Here is a 25,027-nt window from a genome sequence, read left to right as displayed (position 1 = left end):
CGGTACGTGCAGCACAATGTGCACTCCTGCTTTGTTGGGATATCAGTAATGACAGATTAAACATGACGGTGAATTGGCGCCACCCACTGGCCCTTTCAACCAATCAACCAATGTGGGCGGAGCAGTTCGGAGGTTTTCCGCTTTCCACGAAGTTCTTGACAGATCTGATTTCAGATTGAAAGAATTCAAAATGGCTGCTACAGGTAAGCGTTTTACTTGTATCTAAACTGTAATAAACAATTGTTTGACGGAAGGCGCTTTGCTGTTATCCTGGCAACTGTATAGCAACAACGGTGTGCAGTTTACAGCATGTCGATTAAATAAGTCACTGCTGTTTATTTTGGGAAGACACATAAGTACTCAATAAGCTGACGCGGTGGTAGAAACTCCACATTGGCTAATGTTAGCTGGCTAGGAGTAGCTTAAAAACACTGTACACTAGAGTACATTTAACTAGCCTCTGAGTTCTCCTACTCCCTCAGCATTTAACCAGCTGACTCGCACAGTTTCAAGTCGAGCTGAGGAAATTACAAACGCAATAATAATATTGCATCGTTAGCATTAGCGTACATTTTTTATTACATTAGTTTATACCCTCATCGTACTATCTTCTGCAGTTCCTAAAGTAGTTTGCTAGTTAGTTTAAATCCTTTAACTAGCGCTCCGAGAGAAACATGGCCTTCCAAACTCGAGATGTCATGTTGCTTAGCAGGCAAAGCCCATGCTAAGCTAAAAGGCTATCGTTAGCAAGCATTAGCATGCGAGTTGATAGCAAGTTTGCAGGTTTGCAACTTTGTCTTTCAGCGCTATATCTCTACATGCAATTATAGCTCGTCGGCACATGCACGGATGTTTCTGTTGGTGTACGTGTATAATTGTTATGCTAGTTAGCATTAGCTTTAAACATGTTTCTCGTTTGTATGTGCCGCTAAGTGACCGGGTACGTGATATCTCTCTTGTATTACCACAACTAATTCAGTATATTTGCATACACGGCTTTCCTTGTCAGCAACACATGTTTCTATATAGATGTATTAAGACTGATGCCATAACACAGCGTTTGTTTGGTGTAGCCGACACCAAGTACCTACCTAACAAACAGTATTTTTGGTAAAAGCGGTGGGAGGGTATAGTTGTATTAATGAACCTGCACACTCCCTCTAATCAAAACTCGTATGCAATTTAGCTTTTGAATTAAATAACCATAAACAGGCAAGCGCTGCCAATAATCGTTGCTTGTGCATTTTGTGAATTCAAAACTATTTATCTATAATTGTCGTGTCCATATTATGCCTGTAGGCTGGTATTGTGAATGGAGATATAGTCAGAAATAGTTGGTCGTGATTCATAGCCATTTTAGTTATGGACAGCGTTGGTTTTGTACAGCTTTGCTTGTTTGCATGTGCTGTGATCATGTATAGTGTTAAGTGTTTTTGGGACAGGCTTCCTGCTATGTGTTAATTGTTTCTTAGTAATGGAACCTTTACCTTCATCTAATAGGATGATGGATCATCGTTATATCTAGGACAGAAAAGTGCCTTTTCCCCCAACAACGGCATCCACCTTATTCACACAGGAGGTAGTCTATATTGTGTCAAAACTGAAATATGTCCATGTCGTTGCAGGCTCCAAGTAAAGGGCTAACTCTCTTGGATCCATCCCACTGCGCATGAAGCTCTCCTAAGTGTCTAAGTGCTCCTTGTCCCAGTTCCTCCCGCCTCATCATGTCCTCCACCTCCTCCTCCTACTCCTCCTCAGGGGAGACCAGTCCGGAGGATGTACCCCGAGGTGGGGGCACCATACGGGTCTACCTCCCCAACAAACAGAGGACAGTGGTGAGATGATTTGCTTTACTTGCTTCTAATCAATCACTCGGCAGAAAAACACATTTTTGAATACAAAAAGTATAAATGTTATGGGAAGGCTAAATCTATATCCGTATAAATAATTATGCCAGCACTGTTGATTGTAAGTGTTATAACTTACACAGAATGTGACATCCTCCTAAGGATGTCAGTGAGTAAGCTGGTGTGGTGTGAGGTTGCACAGATGGTGCGTTTCTGTGACTTATCTTTCCTATCAGACATGTATATCCTGTTTTCATATTTTTGTTTTAAATCATATTTGTTATATTGTCGTTTCCTGTTCTGCTCAATGTTAATAATACTGATAATGCACAAGATTGTTATTCATATGAACTGAAAACAGCAAACCATTAGGGGTGTAACGGTTCACAAACATTTCGGTTCGGTACGTACCTCGGTTTTTAGGTCACGGTTCGGTTCGGTACGTTTTCGGTACAGCAGAATTTTTTTTCACAAAACAAAACATATATATATATATTTTTATTATTATTAAACTGTGAATATTCACTCAAATAAATACAAAATATAATAAAATAAACATTAAGGTGCAGCATGTCGATGAACTGAAATCTGTATTTGAACTGTACTAGCACCTAAGCAGCCAGTTTGACATTAGGACTTGCTTGTCATTGTATTTTCATGTTGTTTAAAGAAAGATGAACTTGTCCACATTGCTGCTGAAAGAGCAGATCTGCTGGCACCAACAATGTCTCCTGCTGTGGAGAACACCCTCTCTAGGGACAGAGGTAGCAGACACAGCCAGGTAGCGCTTTGCTAACATGGCAACATAAGGATACTTGGCGTTTGTAATAGCTTTGGCTCGGTCTGAACTCTCTGCGAGTGGTGGAGGCTTACATGCTAGTGGGAGTTAGGTTTGCACTTCAGTCTTTTTTCTTTTGGTACCGGTGATATTCACGTTCGGTGATGCCTTTTCAAATGAGTGTGCAAGTTTGATGTATTGCCAGCCGTGTAACCAATGTTAGTTGAACAATGCCGACAAACAGCTTTGGTTCGGTCCACCTGTCTTTGTCCGTCATCCTTGTACGTAACTGCGAAACCAAAATGTTCCCAAACCGGAGACTTCAATGATTTTCGAGGATTTTCAGCTCAACTTTATCTGCGTTCGCCATTTCGACAGTTCCTCAAATTACTGACTACATTTGAACTCATCCCTGTGACCAGCTGTCATAGTATGCCCCTCGTCCAATGAAATGACTTGCTCGCTCTATGACGCGTTGAACCCAATGTGAGCAAATGACTCTGAATGCTGCGACGCAGCTCCTGAGATTACTTCCAAAAAGTTGTTCACGTTCTCAATTTTTTACGTTTAACGTTATATTCGTTCGGTACACTTCGGTACACACCTGTACCGAACCGAAGGGCCCGTACCGAATAATTTCGGTACGTGTACCGTTACACCCCTACAAACCATACATGTCCACTTCTGTTGCCTTTTAAGTGAAACTTGAGTTGATAGTTTTGTGACAATATATGTTCAACCTGTTTTTGAAAAATGTATTGACTGCTGAGCTCTTCCAGTTACTCTGCTTGGTGTCTTATATCAAAAGAACTGACAAACCACGCTATGACATTTTGTGGAGGTAACATCAGTATGGGACCAGCAGCTGTGTTCACTGCCAAACATCAATGTTGTCTTTAAGAGCTCTGAAATAGTCCAAAAAAGGAATAGGATAGAAAAGGAAAAAGTGATGTGTAAACTGGACTGAAGTTCTGTCATAACATGGATAATCTGATAACAACATGAACTCAAAATGTGCATCTGTCATTTTTGCTTTTCAGGACTTCTGGTATGCATTCTTTTTTCCTGTGTGTACATGGCCAATGATTTTCTTTTCAAAGTGGCTTTTGTTAAAATGCAGTTTCTTGTTTTCAGGTGACTGTTCGCCAAGGACAGACTGTGTACGAGAGTCTAGATAAAGCTCTCAAAGTGAGAGGCCTGAGCCAAGACTGCTGTGCTGTGTTTCGCCTGCTAGAAGGGTAAGATTGCTTACTGTCCTTTGAATGTCCTACAACACCATATAGGGATAATGGATGCATTCCTAATCACCAACATAAAAGATGAAAGGGTATCGGCAACAAATAAACATAAGTCTCAGATCTGAATATTGTAGACTCTGTTCTTTTGATATAATTGTAAAATAATAAGATTGAAGAGTAAAAATGGTTGCCCATTCTTTGTGTTTAAAGTAATTTAAACATGCTCATAAATGCAGTTCCTCCTAGGCCTCTTTCTGATATACGACTGGCCCATCCTCTTGTATCAGCTGGTCTGAACTTTAGAGTCTTTTGTTATAATTTAAATATCAAATAATATGTTTACATTTTTTATTGTAAACCGCTATTTACACCATGTAGCTTAAATGAATAATAAATACACTTTATTTATATTTTATTTAAGCTACAAGTTCAGTGAACTGACAATTTAAATTACAGTAAAAAGAGTTTAAATTGACAGAATTTCTCTGGTTGATCCTAATGGTCTGGCTTATATATAGGGATGGGTATCGTTTGAAATTTATCGATTCCGATTTCGATTCCGGTTCTGCTTATCGATTCCGGTTCTTATCGATTCCCCGTTTCGATTCCAAAATTGTAAAATAAAGAGGTCAAACGTTTAGATAACAAAAATATATTTATTCTTAAAAGCTTTAACTGAAATTGTTACTAAAAAATATACATGCAATACAAATGTATTGCACAATAGCTGTGCTTTATTTTAACTGAGCTATGCCTGTGGCAAGCTATTAACAGGCATTACACTTTGCCTTTTCTTTTTCTTTTTTAGTGTAGTGGAGCCTCACTTCAGAGTGTTTACCGCGACCTATCTTTGGTGTTATGAAGTGACTGAGCTCGTGAAATGTCTACGGGAGGGCGGGGGAGCATCGCTGCGGGGCAACTGTGGACCTCTGTCGCCTGTCAGCGCAATTTATATGATGCCGTTTAAACAAATGAAGGGCGGTGCCGGCCATCAGCGTACCGAGCCGGCAGTCAACGGCCCGCTGACGACCGGCCGTTCTGTGATTCTCCAGGTCCGCCCTGTATTCCACCGGGTCACCGCAGCACCGCGGTGCAGACGGACCCGCTGGAATACAGGGTCTACCGCGTTTAGGAACCGTTAAGCAGAACCGAAATTGTGTATTTTGTACGGGTACCCGGCATTTTCTTATCGGTTCTCATCTGGAACCGAGTTTCGGTTCCCAACCCTACTTATATATATATATATATATATATATATATATATACAGTATAGGTTGTGCAGATGTGTGTGTTATTTAAGGGACATGTTGATTGTAGTTTCATGATTCTTGCCCTGAGGACTCAGGAAGTTATTGCGGATATCTGTAAACATCTCCAAAAAACAAATCTGACTCGACAAGAAACTACAGCAGTCGGATAATCAAATGGCCAAATCGCCCAGGTTAATCTTACTTCTATTTAAAGCAAACATCAAATAATAACCCTGCTGTAGGGATGGGCATCGTTAAGGTTTTAACGGTACTGCTACTTTTATCGATACCGCTTATCGATCCGGTCCTTTAACGGTACTCTTATCGGTTCTTTTGGAGAAAAAAAGGGTTAACAAATTGTGAACAAAACTAACATTGCTTTTATTTAAATGAAATAAATAATATTTCACATCAAAAGAAACGACAATGTTTTAACAAATCGTATTAAATAATGTGATGACAGAACTGTAAACAGAATAGCTGAAACTGTAACAAAATAAATACCTCAGTTTCCTCTAATCATTAACCCATGTTTGTATAACTCCGTGTGTTGCTGCTAGCATACAGAACACCTGACGTGGAAACGTTACTCGTGGATGGGGCTACAGAGCTGCTAGAAAGACGGTCGAACCCGGTGCATTCCTCCGTCTGAATGTGGAGCACTTTTGATAAATGTTTAGACAAATTGCTCGTGTTACCGCCCTCACATGCTAAACTCTTATTGCACTTTTGGCAACGAGCATTGTCCACATCGAGACGGGTAAAGTTTAACCACACCTCGGCACACCGCCATCTCCTCTGTGTGTGTGTTGCTGCATGTATCAGCTGAGCTGCTGCGTGTGTGTAACCTGCCCCGCCCCCTCCCAAGCAGGCGTGGGGGAGAGAGAGATCTCGACTGGATTGGAAAGATCAAAAATACTAAAAATAACCATAGACGCATTTTGCAGTCTTTTTGCGTATTAGAAACGGAGTTGGCGAAGCTAAAACTGCAATATGATGTTTATGTAGCAATAATACATATGACGTATATTTTGTACATGTCTCCAGTACCGATAAAAAGAGCGATAACGTCGGATCTTAACGGTACCACGGTCTTTAGTAATTCAGCCCCGGGGCCCGTTTAACACCGGCTCGGTACCCATCCCTACCCTGCTCTCAGCGGTGGTCTAACCCAGTTTTTCGACAGGCTTCCTTTTCTTAACGTACTTGTGTGCACCCTGTTTACCTGTGCAAAGACAGATTATTTGTGACATTTCAAGTAGAAGGAAATTCAGTTTTACTTCTTGTTCACTACTTGTTTAAATCATATAATAAACTATGTTTCATTATAGAATACGTCTATAATAATAGACGTTTCAATACCTTTTCACTGTTTAAATTACAGTCTCAAATTCGGAGATCAATACATTTTTTTATGCGTTTCCAGACGTAAGAGACTGACGGACTGGGACACAGACATCACTCCCCTGGTTGGAGAGGAGCTTTTAGTCGAGGTTCTGGATGATATTCCCCTCACAATGCATAACTTTGTGAGTAGCTGTGACATGTTTTTTTGGCTTCTTTGTTATACCTTATATTAACAGAGGGCCAACCTGTAAGGAGCTGGCTTGGTTGATATTCCACTTTATATTTGGGTTCATAAATATATATTTTGCTTGAATGTTTCTTCAATGTTTAAGGTGTAATGTAAATGTTGTGGCTTTTTTTCTGTGCAGGTACGGAAAACATTTTTCAAGCTGGCTTACTGTGATTTTTGCCACAAGTTTCTTTTTAATGGCTTCAGATGTCAGACGTGTGGCTACAAATTTCACCAGCACTGCAGTAGCAAGGTCCCTACAGTGTGTGTGGACATGGACACAGTGAGCAAACGGTGAGTTGAGGAAGTGTTCAAAATCGTGAATGAGGGCAATATTTCTCCCTGTTTGAGTGAAGGGAAGGCTGGATTACTTTCTGAACTTCATTTTTATTAAGATCAACTCCAACTGCACCTCTGTCAATGGATGGAGTCATGATCTTAACTCAAAGTCGACATACTATCTTCTTTAGAAGCTTGAAACCACATTTCAATGTCTTCTTCAACTTGTTCAGTTCTCATAACTGTTTCCGAGGGACTGCGAAGTTCATTAACACAAACAATATATATGCTGATTAACAGATGTCTCCTTCACAATGTATGTGAAATATAAAAGTCTAAACAAGTGGGTGCAATACAAACATATACAAATCAGGTTAACAGCATAGATCATAAAAATGTGATCACTCTGGGTAGGTTGAATATAGTTACATGTAACGAGAGTTGCACCAACTTCCTTAAATCGGTCTTCCTTTGTATGACACCTTGTTTAAATTTTTCTTTGGTCTTATGCCTTTTCTCTTATTTTTTTGTCAGGTGTGATCCTAATCTCTGCAGAGATGAGTACCCACGGATACTATTGCCAGAAAGTTCCCCATCGCAGAGCAACCTAGCCTTAACCCCAGAGCCTGCTGGGTAAGCTAACCCTAACAAATAAAATTCAAGTGTCAGTTAAGTCTTTAGGGCCAAACGCATTCAATGTCTTTCCCGCCTCGTGTGTGTGTGTGTGTGTGTGTGTGTGTGTGTGTGTGTGTGTGTGTGTGTGTGTGTGTGTGTGTGTGTGTGTGTGTGTGTGTGTGTGTGTGTGTGTGTGTGTGTGTGTGTGTGTGTGTGTGTGTGTGTGTGTGTGTGTGTGTGTGTGTGTGTGTGTGTGTGTGTGTGTGTGTGTGTGTGTGTGTGTGTGTGTGTGTGTGTGTGTGTGTGTGTGTGTGTGTGTGTGTGTGTGTGTGTGTGTACGCACCTTAAAGCTTTGGGTAACGATAGCTCTTCACTAAAATGATCACATTTACCGAGAATGAGTTGCGTAAAAAAGGAACGATGCCTTAAGAATTAATACGTTGTTTCTCGTCACTTGACAAACTGGGCGCTGCTGCGTTACAAAAGTTGAACCATATGTAACTGTGTGCAGCATTTTGATGGCGCCTTCCACACGTGTACCCGCACGTGTACATTGACAGCACTGGATGTAAGTGAACAAGGGCGTGTGTACGACCCCTTAGTCTGTGAAATTCATATTGAATTATAAAATGTGACCATTTGCTTGATTCCACAGGATGGACCTCCTGTCTCCGACTTCAGCCTTCCGCTTTCCTTTGCTTGGTGGAGATGGGCAGTCTCTACAGAGGCATCGTTCCACCTCTACTCCAAATGTTCATATGGTCAGCACAGTGGACCCTGCTGGTGTCAGCATTATAGAGGTCAGTGTTGGTTGCCTGCTTCATGTTTTCAGTGGTGTCTAATGCTAAGGCGACCTAATCGTATAGAATGTACGTACCTGTTCAATGTGTAACAGCTCAATTGGCTGTAAAACCTAAATCGCACCTTGTGAAAAAGAAAAAAGAAGGCTCCAGTGTTTCCCCTAGGATGGAGTCATAGCAGCGGTGCTAAGGCACGTGGGCCTAGCATAATGTGAGCGCGGAGCGCGTGAAATGTTTTAGTGCGCGCCGCCAATTTGTCTCTATGTGTCTGCCAGCACAAGAAAGGCTCTTGAGGCCTAGTACCAGGGCCGGTTCTAGACAATTTGATGCCCTAGGCGAGATTTTATATATAAAGATTAAATGAAAAATCTCTACAAAAGACAAATACACTACAAAAACAGAAACTTATTAACATAGGTAATATACGTGAAAACGGCGTCAAATGTATTCAGTATTGTATGACCATGTTTTAATTGGCGGGTGGATGTCACATCCTCTAGGGGGGTCCGGGGGTATGCCCCCCCGGGAAGATGGTTTTGAACATTTGAAAGTAAAATGCTTCAATCTGGTGGACTTTGAGCACACAATTACTAGAGACCTGATCTAGGGGGTATAACTCTAAACACCCATATGAAAAAGATCGGTTTACATTTTAATAATTAAACAAGTATGTGAACATAACCAATAACCTTCCATAGCCAATAACAAATACACGTAACGTATTTTATTTTTGTTGTTCATTTATATCTTATTTTACCCAGTTAACATTTATTTATTTATGCATATTTTTGTATCTCTCCAACTTTAAACGATATTTTTGGTTTACTGTCCTATAGTATACATTGGAATGATTTCAAACCTGTTTTTATGTATCCTAATAATTATAAAGGAGTGCCTTGGAAATATGTGTTTACATAATTTGTAAACACATATTTGTTTGTGACTCACTGAGATAACTTAGACTAAAATTAACTATCTAAACACTCAGAGAGTCCTTTACCTCACTGAGCCTCTCAGTCTGACAGCAGAGGACTCTCCCTCCATCTTGTTGTTGAAACAGCTCCTCTGTCTTTTAGAGCAGCTAGCTAAGCAGATGCTAACAACAAAAATACAAGTAACCGGTGCGCTCTGTCTCTCTCTCTCTCTCTCTCTCTCTCTCTCTCTCTCTCTCTCTCTCTCTCTCTCTCTCTCTCTCTCTCTCTCTCTCTCTCTCTCTCTCTCTCTCTCTCTCTCTCTCTCTCTCTCCATACACACATACACACACCCTCCTGAGCTTGAATGACACACAGAGACCAATCGAGGGCTTTGATTTATGATCGGTATGGAAGTGGCCATGTCGGCAGGCCACATCATGTAGACAGACAGTCACCCTGTGTGAGGCAAACCCACATTTGTGCTGCGTTGCGTTCACAATACATCATTTAAAAGAAATCGCCAGACCAGCAGGCCACGCCATCGGGAAACCTCCCGGTCCTCCCGATGGCCTGTCCGGGCCTGCCTATTACATACAGTGGCAATGTCTCAAGATTTAGCAAAATACACCTTTTTGAACATACAGTAACACAAATACTACAAATCCACATAACAAACAACCGAAAAGGGTCGGCACTTATTATTATTTATAAAAAATATTTTGGTACCTGGCTGGCGCCCCTAAGCAGCGGCACGCATATTTCAGCAGCGCCGCTGCTATTTGTATATAGGGGAAACACTGGGCTCCAAAAACTAACCAGCTGTGGTGCATCAGAAATGTTTATCCTTCACCAACTGCTGACTAACTTCTTTATATAATTTCCACTACAACACCACAAGTCTAACGCATAGCTCCAGTGCTTGAAATGGCTGGTCCTTATGAAGTAGGCAAACCCGACCTCAACACTTTTTACTTACCTGTGTAATCGTTTATCAAATTTGAATGTATAATATTGGGTTTTTTCGCCTTTTTTAGGAAGCGCTAAAATTCAACAACACAATGGGTATGTGATTCAAATCTAACAAAAACAGTTTTGATTTCCTGCTCCCTTTCAGAATTGGTATTCAGTTGAAGTTTTATCTCTGCTCTTTTTTTTTGAAGTAATCGGTTGTCCTGCTTGTCATGCCTGCAGGTCCTGAGCCCTCACCAAAGCCCTCCACCAGCCCACCCTCTTCTCTGTTCACCCCAGGGAGTAGACCCCCCAAGTCTCCCTCAGAGCATAAGGAGCGCAAGCCTTCCTCTTCTGATGACAAAAAGAAAGTGGTATGTAGTCTTTGACATTATTCTCAGGTCATTGGTTGACCTATTCACATTGAAGAAATTTACATTTAATTACATTACATTAAATCTCATGTGATGTTTCAGCACCGAGGGGGCTACAGAGACTCCAGTTACTACTGGGAAGTCCACTCTCGAGAAGTGAACATTCAGAAGAGAATAGGTGCAGGTTCGTTTGGAACAGTCTTTAAGGGCAAGTGGCACGGAGACGTGGCCATCAAGATCCTGAAAGTCACTGAGCCAACGCCGGAACAGCTGCAGGCCTTCAAAAATGAAATGCAGGTCTTACGGTAAGAAGTGCTAACTTAAAGTCTCTTTTATTCAAAATTGGGCTTCTTCTGTGTTTTGGAAAATGTATTGAGACTATCATTCAAAATGCTCAGTTTAAACAAGACAAAAAAACGGTCATATGCTTTTGTCATTTGCTCTGCTCAAGGTAGTGTACAAAAAACGATTCACAATCAAAACACAACTCTATTTACACATTCCATGACACATAGACAAGCATGGATAACAGAAATAGATGGTCTCTGAATTACAGTTACTTACACTTTTTTTTTTACAGTAACATAAGAAAGAATATAATCATTGCATACACAATAATCCACAATCAACAAAGGAGACAGACTACCTGCCACTTCATAAAGTCTACTTATCAATGCAACATACCAATACTTACAATTCATGTTCCTTTCTATGATCCCTAACGTCTGAATTGTGTCTGCTAATACACTGCAGGTTCATAAGTAATAATGTCTTTAACTTGACTACATGTTTTCAGTTGAATTGTCCTGACTTATAAAGTACCAAATTGTCATTGCAGCGTAATCTGAAACACAATGTGAAAAACATTAATATTCCTCCTTAGTCCTTTTGAGTTCACATGAACTATGTAATATCACACCCAAATGTCTCAATTCAGACACACCATTTTAAACAAATTGTTACAGGGATAGTCAGTGGTGCATATCATCTGAATTCATAGAATTGTTCCTTCATAATAACCTATTTAATAGTACATTTAAAGAACTCTGTCGCAGCCACTTTGACTGCGATCTCAAAATGAACCAGTATTAGTCAAACATGTATATGACTCAATCATAACAGTTCCATAACTGGACCTCAATCTTTTCATTTCTGACACTATTGCCATTTTTGTAATCTTCAGGAAGACCCGCCACGTCAACATCCTGCTGTTCATGGGCTATATGACTAAGCCCAACTTCGCCATCATCACTCAGTGGTGTGAAGGCAGCAGCCTGTACCGCCATCTGCACGTCACAGAAACCAAGTTTGACACGATGCGTCGCATTGATGTGGCTAGACAAACAGCACAGGGCATGGAGTAAGACCTTCTTCTATATATTCTATTTCCGCATCACCACTCAACCACTGCTGATAGGATTATCAAATGCTAGAAATCACGTTTTAATTTCACGCAATTTTAAGCACTGTAAGAATGATAGTCAGTTTGGATTGAATAATTATTCCATGTTTACTTTTGATAAACTTGTTTATATGTTGTGAAACTTGTTTCAGCTGTAGATTAGAAGACATTGAAATAGTTTTTTAGTATTGTTGGCCATAGCACAGGAAGCACTCTTATGGTATTGGTAAAAGTCAAGACTGGTTACACAGTAGAATCTCTGAATCAATCAATCAATCAATCAATGTTTGTTTATGTAGCCCAATATCACAAATGTTACATTTGTCTCAGTGGTCTTCACAGTGTGTACAGAATATCAGTATGACAATACGACACCCTCTGTCCTTAGACCCTCACATCGTACAAGGAAACACTTCCAGAGAAAACCCACAGTTTAAAGGGAAAAATGGGAGAAACCTCAGGGAGAGCAACAGAGGAGGGATCCCTCTCCCAGGACGGACAGACGTGCAATAGATGCCGTGTGTAAATTGAAAAGATAATACATTTTACAGTGTAGGTAGACCAAATGTTTGGAAATGCATGTGTCTGTAATAAGAAGATGAATCCATGAGGATGTCAACAATCTTGTGGGAGCCATCAGGGAAGCAGTAGGTGAGAGTCAGGCAGGACCGCAGAGACAGGTTCAGCCACGACTCGAAGTCCAGGACTCAGATCCAGTGCTCAGGATAGAGGATCCAGAACACACGACCACAGCAACAGGATTAGCCTCGACTCAGGATCCCGGCGTATATATGGACACAAAAAAGAGATTTGGGGGAAGCTGGGTTCATCGGAACATGAGAGTACACAGGTACATACAGAAAGACGGAGTAAGGTGCCCCCCCCCAACAGTCCAAGCCTATAGCAGCTAAACTAATGTGTATACATGCACTCCTTTAGGATAGGTTGAGGGAAGAATAAGCTGATGACGTAACCCAGAGGCTCTCTAATATTGTGCAGGATGTAATAAGTGGGGTCAGGTCTTGTAAAAAAGATTTTATTTCCTCCCCTTTCAGTTACCTTCACGCAAAGAACATAATTCATCGAGACCTGAAATCAAACAGTATCCTTTTGTTCCAGTGTTTTCTACAGAAAGCTTCCTTTCGACACCTCTCCCTTCTTATAATCTCTTGCTTGTTAATGGTTTTTGTGGTAAGTAAAAACGACCAGACTTTGTTGTTATGTTTCCTGAGCTGTTCTGCTAGATATTTTTCTCCACGAGGGCTGGACTGTAAAGATCGGTGACTTTGGCCTGGCCACAGTGAAGTCTCGGTGGAGCGGCTCTCAGCAGGTGGAGCAGCCCAGTGGATCCATTCTGTGGATGGTAAGCCTCTCTTCACACTATATGATGACTGTGAGTCCATGAAGAGACATCCAATGAAACTATTGTCACCTTTTCTCATTGTAAGTCATTGGAAAGTGCAGCATAAATATAAACGGGAAGCTCTCTGATTCAGTTCTCTCATATTCAAAGTTTATAATATTTGATGAATATTTGTAACTTTTTTTAGATTATGTAGTATTACGGCCCGTCCACACAGCGGCGTGCGTTGACGCTTGGAGGTGGGCGTATCTGAAGCTTGGGGATTTTTTGCGAGCAACGCGACCAACAACCAATCACATGAATCTCCCGCCCCGACATACAAAGCAATAGCAATGTTAAAACGAAGTAAACTGGATATAAACTCCCCAAACAGGCGAAAACCTACCAGTTTCACCCACTGTCTCTGCCACCTCCCTCCATGCCTCGTTCCTCCGGTTTGTATCCCGGTAGATGAACAGAGACTGATCATACAGCACCGGGTGATTCACTACCGCTATAATGAATTTTCCCTCCATTTTTTGGAATATGAGGAAATGACCTGCGTAGTCTCTCCCAGCATACACGCGGTTTGATTGGCTAGCGCTTGTACAGGCAGATTTGCATAAACGGGATTTCATTGGCTGACGCTTCTGCCGAGGCGCCAAAAGTTGAACATTGCTCAACTTTTGAAGCGAGCAACGCTCCACGTCGCTTCCCAAAATGCAGTTCAGCTAAAAGTGACGTCTCCCCATTCAAAGTGAATGGGCAGAAGCGTTGGAAGCTTCAACGCACGCCGCTGTGTGGACGGGCCGTTAATCAAAAAAAGTAGTATTTGTAACACTTTTCTATGTGTTATTTTTAGGGCTGTCAAGTTAACGCGTTAATAACGCGTTAACGCAAAAAAAAATTAACGCCACTAATTATTTTACCGCGATTAACACATGTGTATTTTTTGTCCTCGGCCGCCCCGTAGTTTCAGAGCGCATCGAGTTTAAAATACCATCTACAAGCTGATGCTGACAGCCCCGCTCCTGCTGCCCGCTTGTGGCAGACCACACTTCCACGCTCACCGGCAGGCACCGACTGGCCATCGGGAGGACCGGGAGGGTGTGTGTATGTGTGGCCCGAGCGAGCGAGAGAGAGACCTTACGTGCATTGTTGTTGTTAGCATCTGGTGCTAGCTAGCTGCGCTAACGGATATGGAGCTGTTTAAATGAAAACAGAGGAGCGACATTTCGCCGACAACTGCGCCGAGCACTTGACTTTATGCAGGAAGCCAGACAGTGGGACATTGTACGAGAAGTCATCACACTCAGCACGGATAGTGCGCAACATGATTGCAGCGTCCAGGCAGCTCCCGTTCGAGCATATGCCTTGAGTTGCACATAGCTCCAACGATCCATCACACACACACACACACACACACACACACACACACACACACACACACACACACACGAGAGATTCCAGGTTGAATTGAGGTGAATATTTGTAATGTTCAGAGGTTGTTGTGTTTAATATTCATGAGAATATTTGTCATTGTTCAAATGATAATAAACATATTTGTCCACTCATATGATACTAAGACTATTAAAAACTTGAAAAATATTCCTCTAAGGTACATTTAGAACAGATAAAAAATGTTAAATTGCGATTAACTATGGACAATCATGCGATTAAATATTTGAATCGACTGACAGCCCTAGTTATTTTATGATAGTGATAGATTACTTAGCTTTTTGATCCACATTCGATTTGAACAGTTTTCAACTATTTTAGAAATTACAAAAGTCTTTACAGTAGAAACAACCAAACCTCACAACATTTTAAAAGTGGTCCAAATATAGTGTGTTGGAGCTGTGGGACAACTCATAGTTTAGTCCTTAGTCCTAGTAAACACTTATTGTTTTTCTTTAGACTTAAACATTATTATTTCCTTTGCATGTGACTTCATCGGTTACATATGTCCATGTTTGTGATTGAAATGAGATATTATGAAATTCAACTGATTTAAAAGTATAGATCTGGTGTGATTTGACTGAGGGGAACATCTTTTAAATACAATTAAATAAACTGATTTAACTACGGACTATCCTGTAGACATGCTAAATAAAAACATACGAATAAGATTTGAACCATTAGAGCACTATCATAATATCTTATGACTATCAGAGACTGGATATATTTCCCTCGCCTATCTCCGCTACAATGGGGAAATAAAATGACAGGCCACAATTTACATTTTATGTAAAAACTCATTGTTGTGAGTGTGGACAGAAAGGCTACATGTTAGCTTAGCTCTGATAGATCAGAGGCCTGTACTACGAAGCAGGATTTTCACTTGGCGGGCTAACTTCAGGGAAAACTTGGGGTTTCCGGTTCTACGACGCTGGTTCTCTTTTTAGCGGGCTAGATCTCCATGGTAACTTATGCTGAGCGGCTAACCTGGGGGGTATACTACGAAGCAGGATTTTCGTTTAGCAAGATAACTTCTGGGATTTCCAGTACTACGAAGCTGGTTCACTTTTTAGCGGGCTAGATCTCCATGGTGACTTATCCTGGAACCTAGCCTGTGCTCCGAAGCCGGATAGGTTCCAGGATAAGAGATCAACTCAGCGAAAGCACCACGCCTGCTGACCAATCAGAGCTCAGTGTGCGGAGGAAATACAGTTTAAACTGCCGTTGCAGGAAAGACGGCCAGACAAAATCACCGACTGTGTGAACGTGAACATGAATAGAATATCACCTCCATCTTCAGAGCAATCTGACTATTATAACATTAGCATTAAGAAAGCTGACTTAAATATCTGCCACAACATAAGTAACCGGATCAGAGTAACATTACGTACAGTCAGCGGCATATCACTTCATAATGTATCATATATCTCCTGATCTGAGTCAGCTGAGCCGTATCTGGCCGTGCAACACTCACAGTGTCACATACTGGATGCAGAAGTATTATTTGAAGCAACACATTAAGTTGACGAAACACTCGAGTCAAATGTAATGAAAGTCAGATCGTGTCTTAGACGGGGCAGTGATATCATAAAGCTGTTAATGTACGCATTCAAACACTTGTTCTGTTACCAGCTGTATTCACCTTGCAGGTGCAGCTCTGTGGCTTTGATCCTGGATAAAGTGTTTAAGTCATGGATGTTTAAAGTTTAACTTCTTCATATGTCTAATATTATAGTTCACTTTTCATTCAGGAAGTATGACGCTGCGCTGTCAGTACGCTTCTCCATGTTTGTGATTGGTCGAATGCTCCAGATACCACCCCTTTCATGTGAACGCGCACCTAACTAGATAGGACACGGCTGGCTTGAGCGATCCACTTGATAACCAGCGTCGTAGGACCGCTTAGCGAGAGCGCGTATGTTTTGGATCAGGCCAACCGGCTAACTCAAACATATCCAGGTTAGGTTGAACCAGCTTCGTAGTACAGGCCTCTGACCTCCATTCAGAAAACACACATTTAAAAAGTGTTTTGCCTGCAGTATTGTAAGAAGACTCGTCAAAGCATTAATTCATGGTTTTTACTATCCGGTATCAGTATGTAGTTACTTCGGCATCATTATGAAATGTAAACGAGTAAACACACCTGACAGCCGTAGTCAAACTGAAGCGATTAGAGCGATGCGAATTAGGGATCGACCGATATGGCTTTTTCAAGGCCGATACCGATTATTAGTAATCAAGGAGACCGATAACCGATATTTGGAACCGATATACATTTGCAGTAAAATCAGAAAATCTTGGTGTTAAAATGTAGAATAACACAAACTCCAACACAACTCAACTTCTTTGAAATGCATTTAAGCATATTATGTTTAATGAACTTTTAAACATCTTACAACTGGTTTCCTCTCTGTGCCCTTTTCTTTAATGCAGCCATCTGCAATGAGTTAGAGAGACAAGAAGTGGGGCTGCAGGCTGACATGCTTAACTAACAAGAATGCTTAATTTATTATATCTGTCAATCTAGCATAAAATCCCAATAAGCTGCTAGCAACTGCAAAACACTAGTGCTAGCTAATGTTTTGCAAACTATTAAAAGTGAGGCTATTACAGTAGACCTAACGTTAGTCTAGTAGCCTCACTTCTAATATGTTGCTAAACATTTGCTGATACATGTTGGCTAGCTAATGAGCTTCACATATCAACCTGAAAAACTGCAAGGCTCCACTCACAGCCCCCCCCCCCCCGCACCACAGTTACTCCGCTGCGAGACGCTGCACGCACCCCCAACTCTGACTGACTTCCCGCGTCCCTGTGTAACTGGGAAACTGATAGAATTGGATCATAAGATCGTGGTGTTTTTGCAACTTCAGCATAGGGGATTGGGATGTTTATTGAACTTCGGTTTAACACATGGATGGCTCTGCCGCTCAGCGCTGCTGCTTGCTTCAGTCTGTGTCTGCGTTCTTTCGCACCTGTCTGTAACCTGAGAAGGTCCCGCCTCTCTGGCTCCCGCCCGGAAAATCTTCAGTAATAGCCTATCAGATAGCGCTGTGGGCGGGACATTGATCGTGTACACAGAGTGGTGACTGCAGCCAGAGAAACGGCCGCATCAGAGCCAAAGTTTTATCGGCAATTTGCTAAAAAAAAGGCCGATACCGATAATTGGTCAAATGCGGAATATCGGCCGACCCCTAATGCGAATATTCACTTTTAAACCACACTGTTGCCGGAAATACATCCCAGAAGGATACATTAGTGCAGGGTACTCAAACTTTTTTGCTAAACGTCCACTTGTGAATTGTATACAAGGTCACGGGTCCGGATCAATGCCAGTAAAGTCCCCCAGAAACGGAGCGGAGCAACGAAACTGAAATTAAGAAGCAGTTTCGTCGCTATGCATGGGGCCCCCTTGAGGGGGTTTCCCGACATGTCGTTGCAGTAAATTAAAGGATTTTCATGTTGTCGTTGCTGTGGACCTTCTCTCAATCTACCTTCTTTGGGGGGCCCCCTTCTGGTCCAAGCACTTGCCTGCCTTGCCTGTCGGCAAACGGCGCCCCTGTATACACACACACATTCAATACATACATACAATACATATGGTGGCTTGAACTAGTGGGAGAAATGGCACTGTTTGTCTGTAGCCAATGCCTTGAACCTCGGCAAAAAAGGCATTAGAAGCATTAGAAAGTCAAGGTAAACTTGCGGTTAACTTGCAGTCTGCAATGCGTGTCACGGTCACGCACACAAGTAAATACATATGCATGTTCATTCTCACAACGCGTCAGACACAAGAAAATATACATTAATTTACATCAGAATCAGACTTTTTAAATTTTTTACAATTTTAATTTTTTATAATGGGACACAGGGTTCGGTCCGGATTGATTTGCAGTTCGGTCCGGAGTTTGAGAAGTCCTACATTAGTGTATTCTCGCTCATAGTTCCTTCAGCGAGCCTGCTCGATCTTCGCTCCTAGATGTGCAATTTCAAAATTGGGATGTCCTTCAAGATGACAGTCTGGCTATAGACAACATTTCACATTGACTCTGAATATTAAGATAGAAACCCAGTTCCTCTGTTTATTTGATGATCTAAAATAATTGTGGTGCACCCTACTGCGTATGTTTTTATGTAAATGTGGAGAAATAGATCTTTTATGTAATGTATTCCTTCGCTTTTAGGATGCATTTCATACCCTCGCAGGTTTTATGGGGAAACGAGTGCTGATGTTAGCATAGACATATTTGATGTATTTAAGAAGTATCAGCCTATATATTGAATACTTCAATGTGTAACTTTGGATTTGGCTCATTGAGTAGTGCTTACTTTTGTGTCTTTTGTCTTTCCTAGGCTCCTGAGGTGATCCGGATGCAGGACACCAACCCATACACGTTCCAGTCTGACGTGTACGGATACGGAGTTGTGCTGTTTGAGCTGATGTCAGGGACCCTGCCTTACTCGAATATCAACAACAGAGACCAGGTTACTTTACACTCCTCCTCTTGTGTTTATGTGCTCACAGGGTATATTAGTTTTGACTTTTCTATTTTATTTGATAGTTCTCAAGTTTTAGTTTGGTTTTGGTTTTTCATATATTTAGTTTTATTACAGTTATTTAGCTCAAATGTCTCCATTTAAAAGACTTCTGCCTTAACCAGTCTCGTGCTACTCCTCAAAGTGTTCTCCACACATTCATGTGTTACACAGTGAGTTAATAAACCAATGATTATTTTGGGGCTACCCCTTTTACTGTAAGTTTTATTCATGTATTTCTTTTAATGTTTATTTTATTATCTTTGCTTTTTAATGACTGTTTTTAAATGCCATTTTCTTAATGTCTTTCATTTTTGTAAAGCTCTTTGAATTGCCTTGTGTTGAAAGGGGCTATATAAATAAACTTGCCTTCTAAGTTAAGCACGTTGAAATCCCCTTCTCTTGTTGTGACACTAGCATTGTTGCCCTTCACAAGCAGCTCTGTCAGGTTTCAGCATCAGTTTCCTCTGCTTTCTTTCCTCAGATTATCTTTATGGTTGGACGTGGTTACTTGTCTCCAGACCTAAGTAAGCTGTCTAGTACCTCACCCAAGTCAATGAAAAGGCTTATCATTGACTGCCTGAAGTTCAAACGTGACGAGAGGCCCTTGTTTCCACAGGTGAGTGTACATTTCCCATCTTGTTGTGTATGCCTTACAATTCTTGTTCTTAGTGTACCAGCTGAAGTTCCAACTGTCATATCTTAAAAACTTTTCAAAATGCAAGGATGAGTGTTCACAACCTTTTGACAAATCCTTACCTTTGGTTCTTCAGATCCTGGTATCCATTGAGCAGGTTCAAGACTTGCTGCCAAAAATAGAGCGGAGTCGCTCGGAGCCGTCGCTCCACAGGGCCGTCCACGCTGAGGACCTGAACCCCCTCCTGTTCCACACCACCCGGCTGATGCCTCTCTAAGCTCCCCAGCTATGGGGGAAGAGAGGGCGTCACCCTTTTAAAAAAGACCACAGCATTCCGTGCCTCGGAGAGGCTGACTGTCCCCCACCCCCTCCCACTCGCTCCCTGCGCCTGCAGAGCCTTACAGCTGCAGAAACAACCAGAACACATGTTTTATCTGATATAGAATCTCCTTCCCTTTATTCAAGTGAAAACAGATGTGCTGATTAAGTCTTCTGGATCTAGACGCCTCGGATCAGTCCACTTGAGAGAAAAGCCATCAAGCTGATGCATTTCATGACCTGACCTACAAGGAGGTGTTTTAGTTGCTTTGAAGAAAAGGTCAAAGACGCACCCTGCAACATTGAGGCAGCCTACTAACAGCAGTGGAATAGTGTAACTATAGTGTACCACGTGCTAGAGCTGCTGTTCAGGTCAGCTGATCAGATTCCATCATTCAGCTCAGCTGTCATGCGGCCCTGTCAGTCTACTGTGAAGCTAGTGATTTGAAAACAAACTGCCCTTTTGGGATTGTTTTCAAAACACAAGACATTTGATCTCCATGTAAACCTATAATATTCCCCTGCTAGAATGAATGTCATGTTTCAACCACATCAACATAATAAACATGTGGAGGCATATGAGAATAAGAAAGTTCAATCCATTGCCAGTCTAGAAGAAAATGGCAACCTTCAACACTAACTAATTTAAAAAGTGTTATTTGAAAATACAAATGAATGATGGGAAGTAAGATGGAGGAAAGTATCTGGGTACACAATGAAGCAGTAACCGGCTCAAAAAGAAAAAGGAGATTGTCGGGAATGAAAATGTGCTTCTCTTGTTGATTCTGAACTATACAACAACAGGACACATTTATCTAGTTTGACTCATGTTCTTCAAAGTAACTAAAGGCTATCAGTTACATGTCAAATGATATTTACCCTGCCCCGCTGGGTTCATTGTTTAGCTTGTTGTATTAAGCTTCACACTGAATATAGGATTACATCGTTAGGACCAACAGTTTTGTAGTATACACAAAAAGGTTTGTCTGACCATTTTATTCATCATTCTGATATTGAACATTTCCAAGATATAAGTTTCAAATCATCATTTAAGTTTCCAGTTAAGAAACCCCCGTCCTCAGAACCCCGGCTAATCATCAGATAGATGCCACTTAAACCGAGAAGAATATTTCAATCAATTCTAATGAGGTAAAGAAATCTAGAGTCTACTTCAACGGCAATATTTAAATCTTGTGTCCACTGTGTTGCTCTGCCCCTTGATACACGGAGACACCATATAGTTCCATGTTTGTGGTGAACATGAAGTGAAATTGAAGATTGTTTCAAAAGAATGTCATCACATTTTTGCCTAATAAGGAATTGACAGATCATAGTAAGTTGCAGTCTTAATGTAAATGGTTGGTTAGTTATTGCTGCTACGTTTGTTTTCTGTGTTTCTACGCCTCAGACACTGTGCACCCCGCTTACAGCGTCATCAAGTCTGAGCAGGTCCTTTCTAACGCTCACTGTGGATCCACCACTGGAGGATATTTGAGGATCATGTCGGCACACACTTGAACTACTGTAGCTTTTGGGAGTGCATTAACGCTGAGGAGCTGGAGCTGTTTCCCTTACACACATGTAGCCAACAACAGGTGAAGCGTTCTCACTTGGTCTAAGACAGGGGTAGAGCATGCAGGAGGCACATCGGTCATTTAGCCGGTTCGTCATTTGGATAACTTGTCTCTTGTGTCCTCAGATTGGTCTGAATCTTTGGAGTTGGCTTTTATCTCGCCCTTTATCGAGTTAGACATTTTTGTCCGTGGCGTCTCCATGTAAAAGACCCTTCCACATTATACTCGGCTGTTTGGTTTCTTCTGGTTGACACTGCCAGCTGCGAAAGGAAAGTCCTCAACACGCCCACTCGCTAGGTGTGAGAACTCTAGTCACATATGGGCTCAAATCAGATTTCCACAGACTCCGCACTTAGAGCCGTCAGGGTGAAGTCCGCCTGTTGTCTGGTCACGTTGATTTGGACATTTCTCACATACAGCTTTTCTGGGTGATGACTAGATCATTTCAGGGTTCCAGTGCATGTGTTAAAGGATTACAACCTGCTGTAACAGCTGCCAAACTCCCCACCAATTCTTTGTCTCCAGCAGTCTCAACATTACCGTTTTCTATTCACGGAGTAGCTCTCCATTACGCCCACAGTGATGGTAATTATGTGAGGAATAAAAAATGAGCTTGAAATTCATTCTTATTGTGATGTCAAGAGATTTGTTTTATCTGTCAGATTTTCTGTTTTTAAAACGATATTTGAAATTCCGATTGGCCCTGATTCCATGCTCTGGATGATTGGGTCAGCACTTCAGCTGCTGATAGTCAGGATCAGGTTGCATACATTAGGTAATGCAAATGGACCAGTTGTTTCACCTGGCTGGCATGTTATGTGGATACTTGAATAGCTGTCTAGAGGTTTTGTTGCAAAGCTGTAATGGAGTTGCAGCTTCTGTGCAATGTGTGGGGGAGCAGACTTTGTCAAACAGACTGAGGGAGCAATAAGGATGAGCTCAGAGTTTCCCGGCGCTCTGGAACAGAAGGAAACAAACACTCACTTGTAGATGATGGCTCACAGTTTGATCAGTAATCAACTGTTATTCACTGTGTAATGACCAATAACGATGGTGGATGTGATGGTGCATTTGAGTTGTAATGAAGTGTTCCGTGTTCCTGACGCATTATGGGCATACTGTAACATTGGGAAGGCCTCACAACAAGCCTCAACTGTTGGTTGTCTACCTGTGATGGGTCTGCAGTTCTTTCCCAACACTTGTCCTGTTCAGAACAAAATGCATCATGGGAGTTTATTCATTACAGGGGAATTGTTTTGGTTCATGCTAAACTCTTTCAGGGGTTATAATCCTAGTCCCATGCAAAAACTGTAAACTAATGTGGACACATCATCAGTGTCAGTGGCATGGGGAATTCTTCGTTCCACTGAGAGAAATCCACCTGGATTTAAAAGTAACATCTGAAATAACTAATGTAGTTTTCTTCACGGCGACGGGTTAGTCGCCTGCGCTCTTCCTTGCAGCGGTGTTTGAACGGCTCAATAATACTGAGTTCTCAGCTCTCATATGTCATTCTCTTGGAAGTATTAGCTTTATAATACTACTGAGTGGTTTGGATTTTAGTGTCACCCTCAAGTGTAAATGGACCAGCTGTGTGGGGAGGGGGGGGGGGGGGGTGTTGGGTGTTCTGTGAACTGTCTTTTCTCCGCTGTATATTGTATGCATCAGTCATTAATGAACTGACCGCAGACCAGATATTTAAACCGTAATATTTGAATGTTGTGAAGATAGGGGCTGGGTACCCTTACTGTTCTTACTCATTCCAGTTCTTTTGATGGGGGGGGGGGGCATTGGTTGAACTGTTGGGGTGGGGATCTGTGAAGCAGAGTTATGAAAGACTTAGTTTCTGTCTTTATTTATTTGTGTTGTGTGAGGTGGTTAGATGTTGGCAGAGGGACATCACTCTCTGCAACACTCGCCAGCGCTCTCTAACAAGAATGTGTTTTTAGGCTCGGTACTGTCTGCTCCTTCAAATAACTTGTATTCTGATACTGTCTCCTGCAGGGGCATTTGTAGTGACTTGTCTTTTAAACATCTTAAGCACAAACTAGATATCAAACTTTTTTGCAATATTTTGTTCATAGGTTTTCACTACGATAGCATTTGTTAATAACAACAAAAATACTGGTGATATGGGCTGTGACGTTTAAGTGTAGCTTTTCAGTATTTGAATGGCCTTTTGGCTGCTGAATGAAAGAAACCCACCTTTTTAAATGCAATGCTTTTATAGTCTTTCAGACAGAATGTCCATGATGCACTGCTGGACCAGGTTTCCTGGAATCTAAGTCATACGTGTATAGCCTCACAGAGGGACTGTGTAGTGGAGAACTCATTACTTCCTGTTCAGAAAGTGAGGCGTCGCCCAAAGAGGACGGTTCATCTGGTATCCAATGGCAACAAATGCCACAGTTACTGAAAATCTTTTCAAATGGACCTGAACGTTTGGATTACAAAGAGGAGCTGCTTCTGGAGACTTCCTGGGGCGGCCGAGGGGAAACCGACTAACAGCTGCTTGTTTCGGAGAAGAAGGGGCGGAGCCATCTGTATCGGAATAGATTTTTGTCTTTCCATATCTCTAGGTGAATTGCAATACTTGTGTTTATAGTTTCTGAGGTGTCAGGGGTGTTCAGTTTGCAATAAATGGTATATTCTTCTCTGTACAGTTACATTTTTTAATTACAAAAATTGTACTTTTCTCTATTTTTGTGTGGTTTCAAAAGAACAAAATTATTTTAAAGTGTAAATGATATTAGTATTTTTTTAGTTTTGTTGTCTTAAAATATTGATGCAGGATTTATTCTTCAAATAAAAGCAATTATCTGTGTTACCTGCTTGTTTCCAACGGTTTGAAAAACCTTTGCTTGTCTTTCAAGTCAGTTTGTTTTATTTCTCATACAAGGAAAACATTACAATCACGCTTTCTTAACTAAGAACCAATCAATCTACATTTAAATTAAAGGGTGCTCCATTCTTAAAATAGTGGATTAAGAGGAACTCAAGTCAGTTTCAGGTGTTTTTTATTTTAGAGGAACCAACTGATGGAGTCTAAAGAGGAAGTGGTTACATGTACATTCACATCAGTGAACTGAGCAAGAACAGGAAATGCTGATCCTCTGATGACATGAAGTTAAAATGGAGGAT

General features: G+C 41.4%; 1 protein-coding gene across 3 annotated transcripts; it reads left to right on the top strand.

The window, feature by feature from the left end:
• Window positions 1-119: 119 nt before the first annotated feature.
• On the top strand, window positions 120-24,713 carry araf (A-Raf proto-oncogene, serine/threonine kinase). 3 transcript variants are annotated; one of them, XM_034208323.1, is made up of 16 exons: window positions 120-203; window positions 1,626-1,835; window positions 3,760-3,863; window positions 6,540-6,642; window positions 6,829-6,983; window positions 7,503-7,601; window positions 8,239-8,383; window positions 10,332-10,359; window positions 10,489-10,619; window positions 10,722-10,924; window positions 11,803-11,979; window positions 13,077-13,123; window positions 13,266-13,384; window positions 19,175-19,306; window positions 19,842-19,976; window positions 20,131-20,271. In XM_034208323.1, the coding sequence occupies exons 2-16, from the start codon at window positions 1,725-1,727 to the stop codon at window positions 20,269-20,271; spliced, it is 1,830 nt and encodes a 609-aa protein (XP_034064214.1). In that variant the 5' UTR covers window positions 120-203; window positions 1,626-1,724. The 3 variants fall into 3 exon arrangements, with proteins under 3 accessions (XP_034064214.1, XP_034064216.1, XP_034064215.1); XM_034208325.1 differs by lacking the exon at window positions 7,503-7,601 and having other exon boundaries at window positions 20,131-24,713; XM_034208324.1 differs by lacking the exon at window positions 120-203 and having other exon boundaries at window positions 1,725-1,835; window positions 20,131-24,713.
• Window positions 24,714-25,027: the final 314 nt, after the last annotated feature.

The sequence above is a fragment of the Gymnodraco acuticeps genome, unplaced genomic scaffold (assembly GCF_902827175.1).
Source record: "Gymnodraco acuticeps unplaced genomic scaffold, fGymAcu1.1, whole genome shotgun sequence".
NCBI classification, from domain to species: Eukaryota; Metazoa; Chordata; class Actinopteri; order Perciformes; family Bathydraconidae; genus Gymnodraco; species Gymnodraco acuticeps.
Note: the sequence above shows the minus strand (reverse complement) of the source record. Positions and strands in the feature narration are given on the sequence as shown.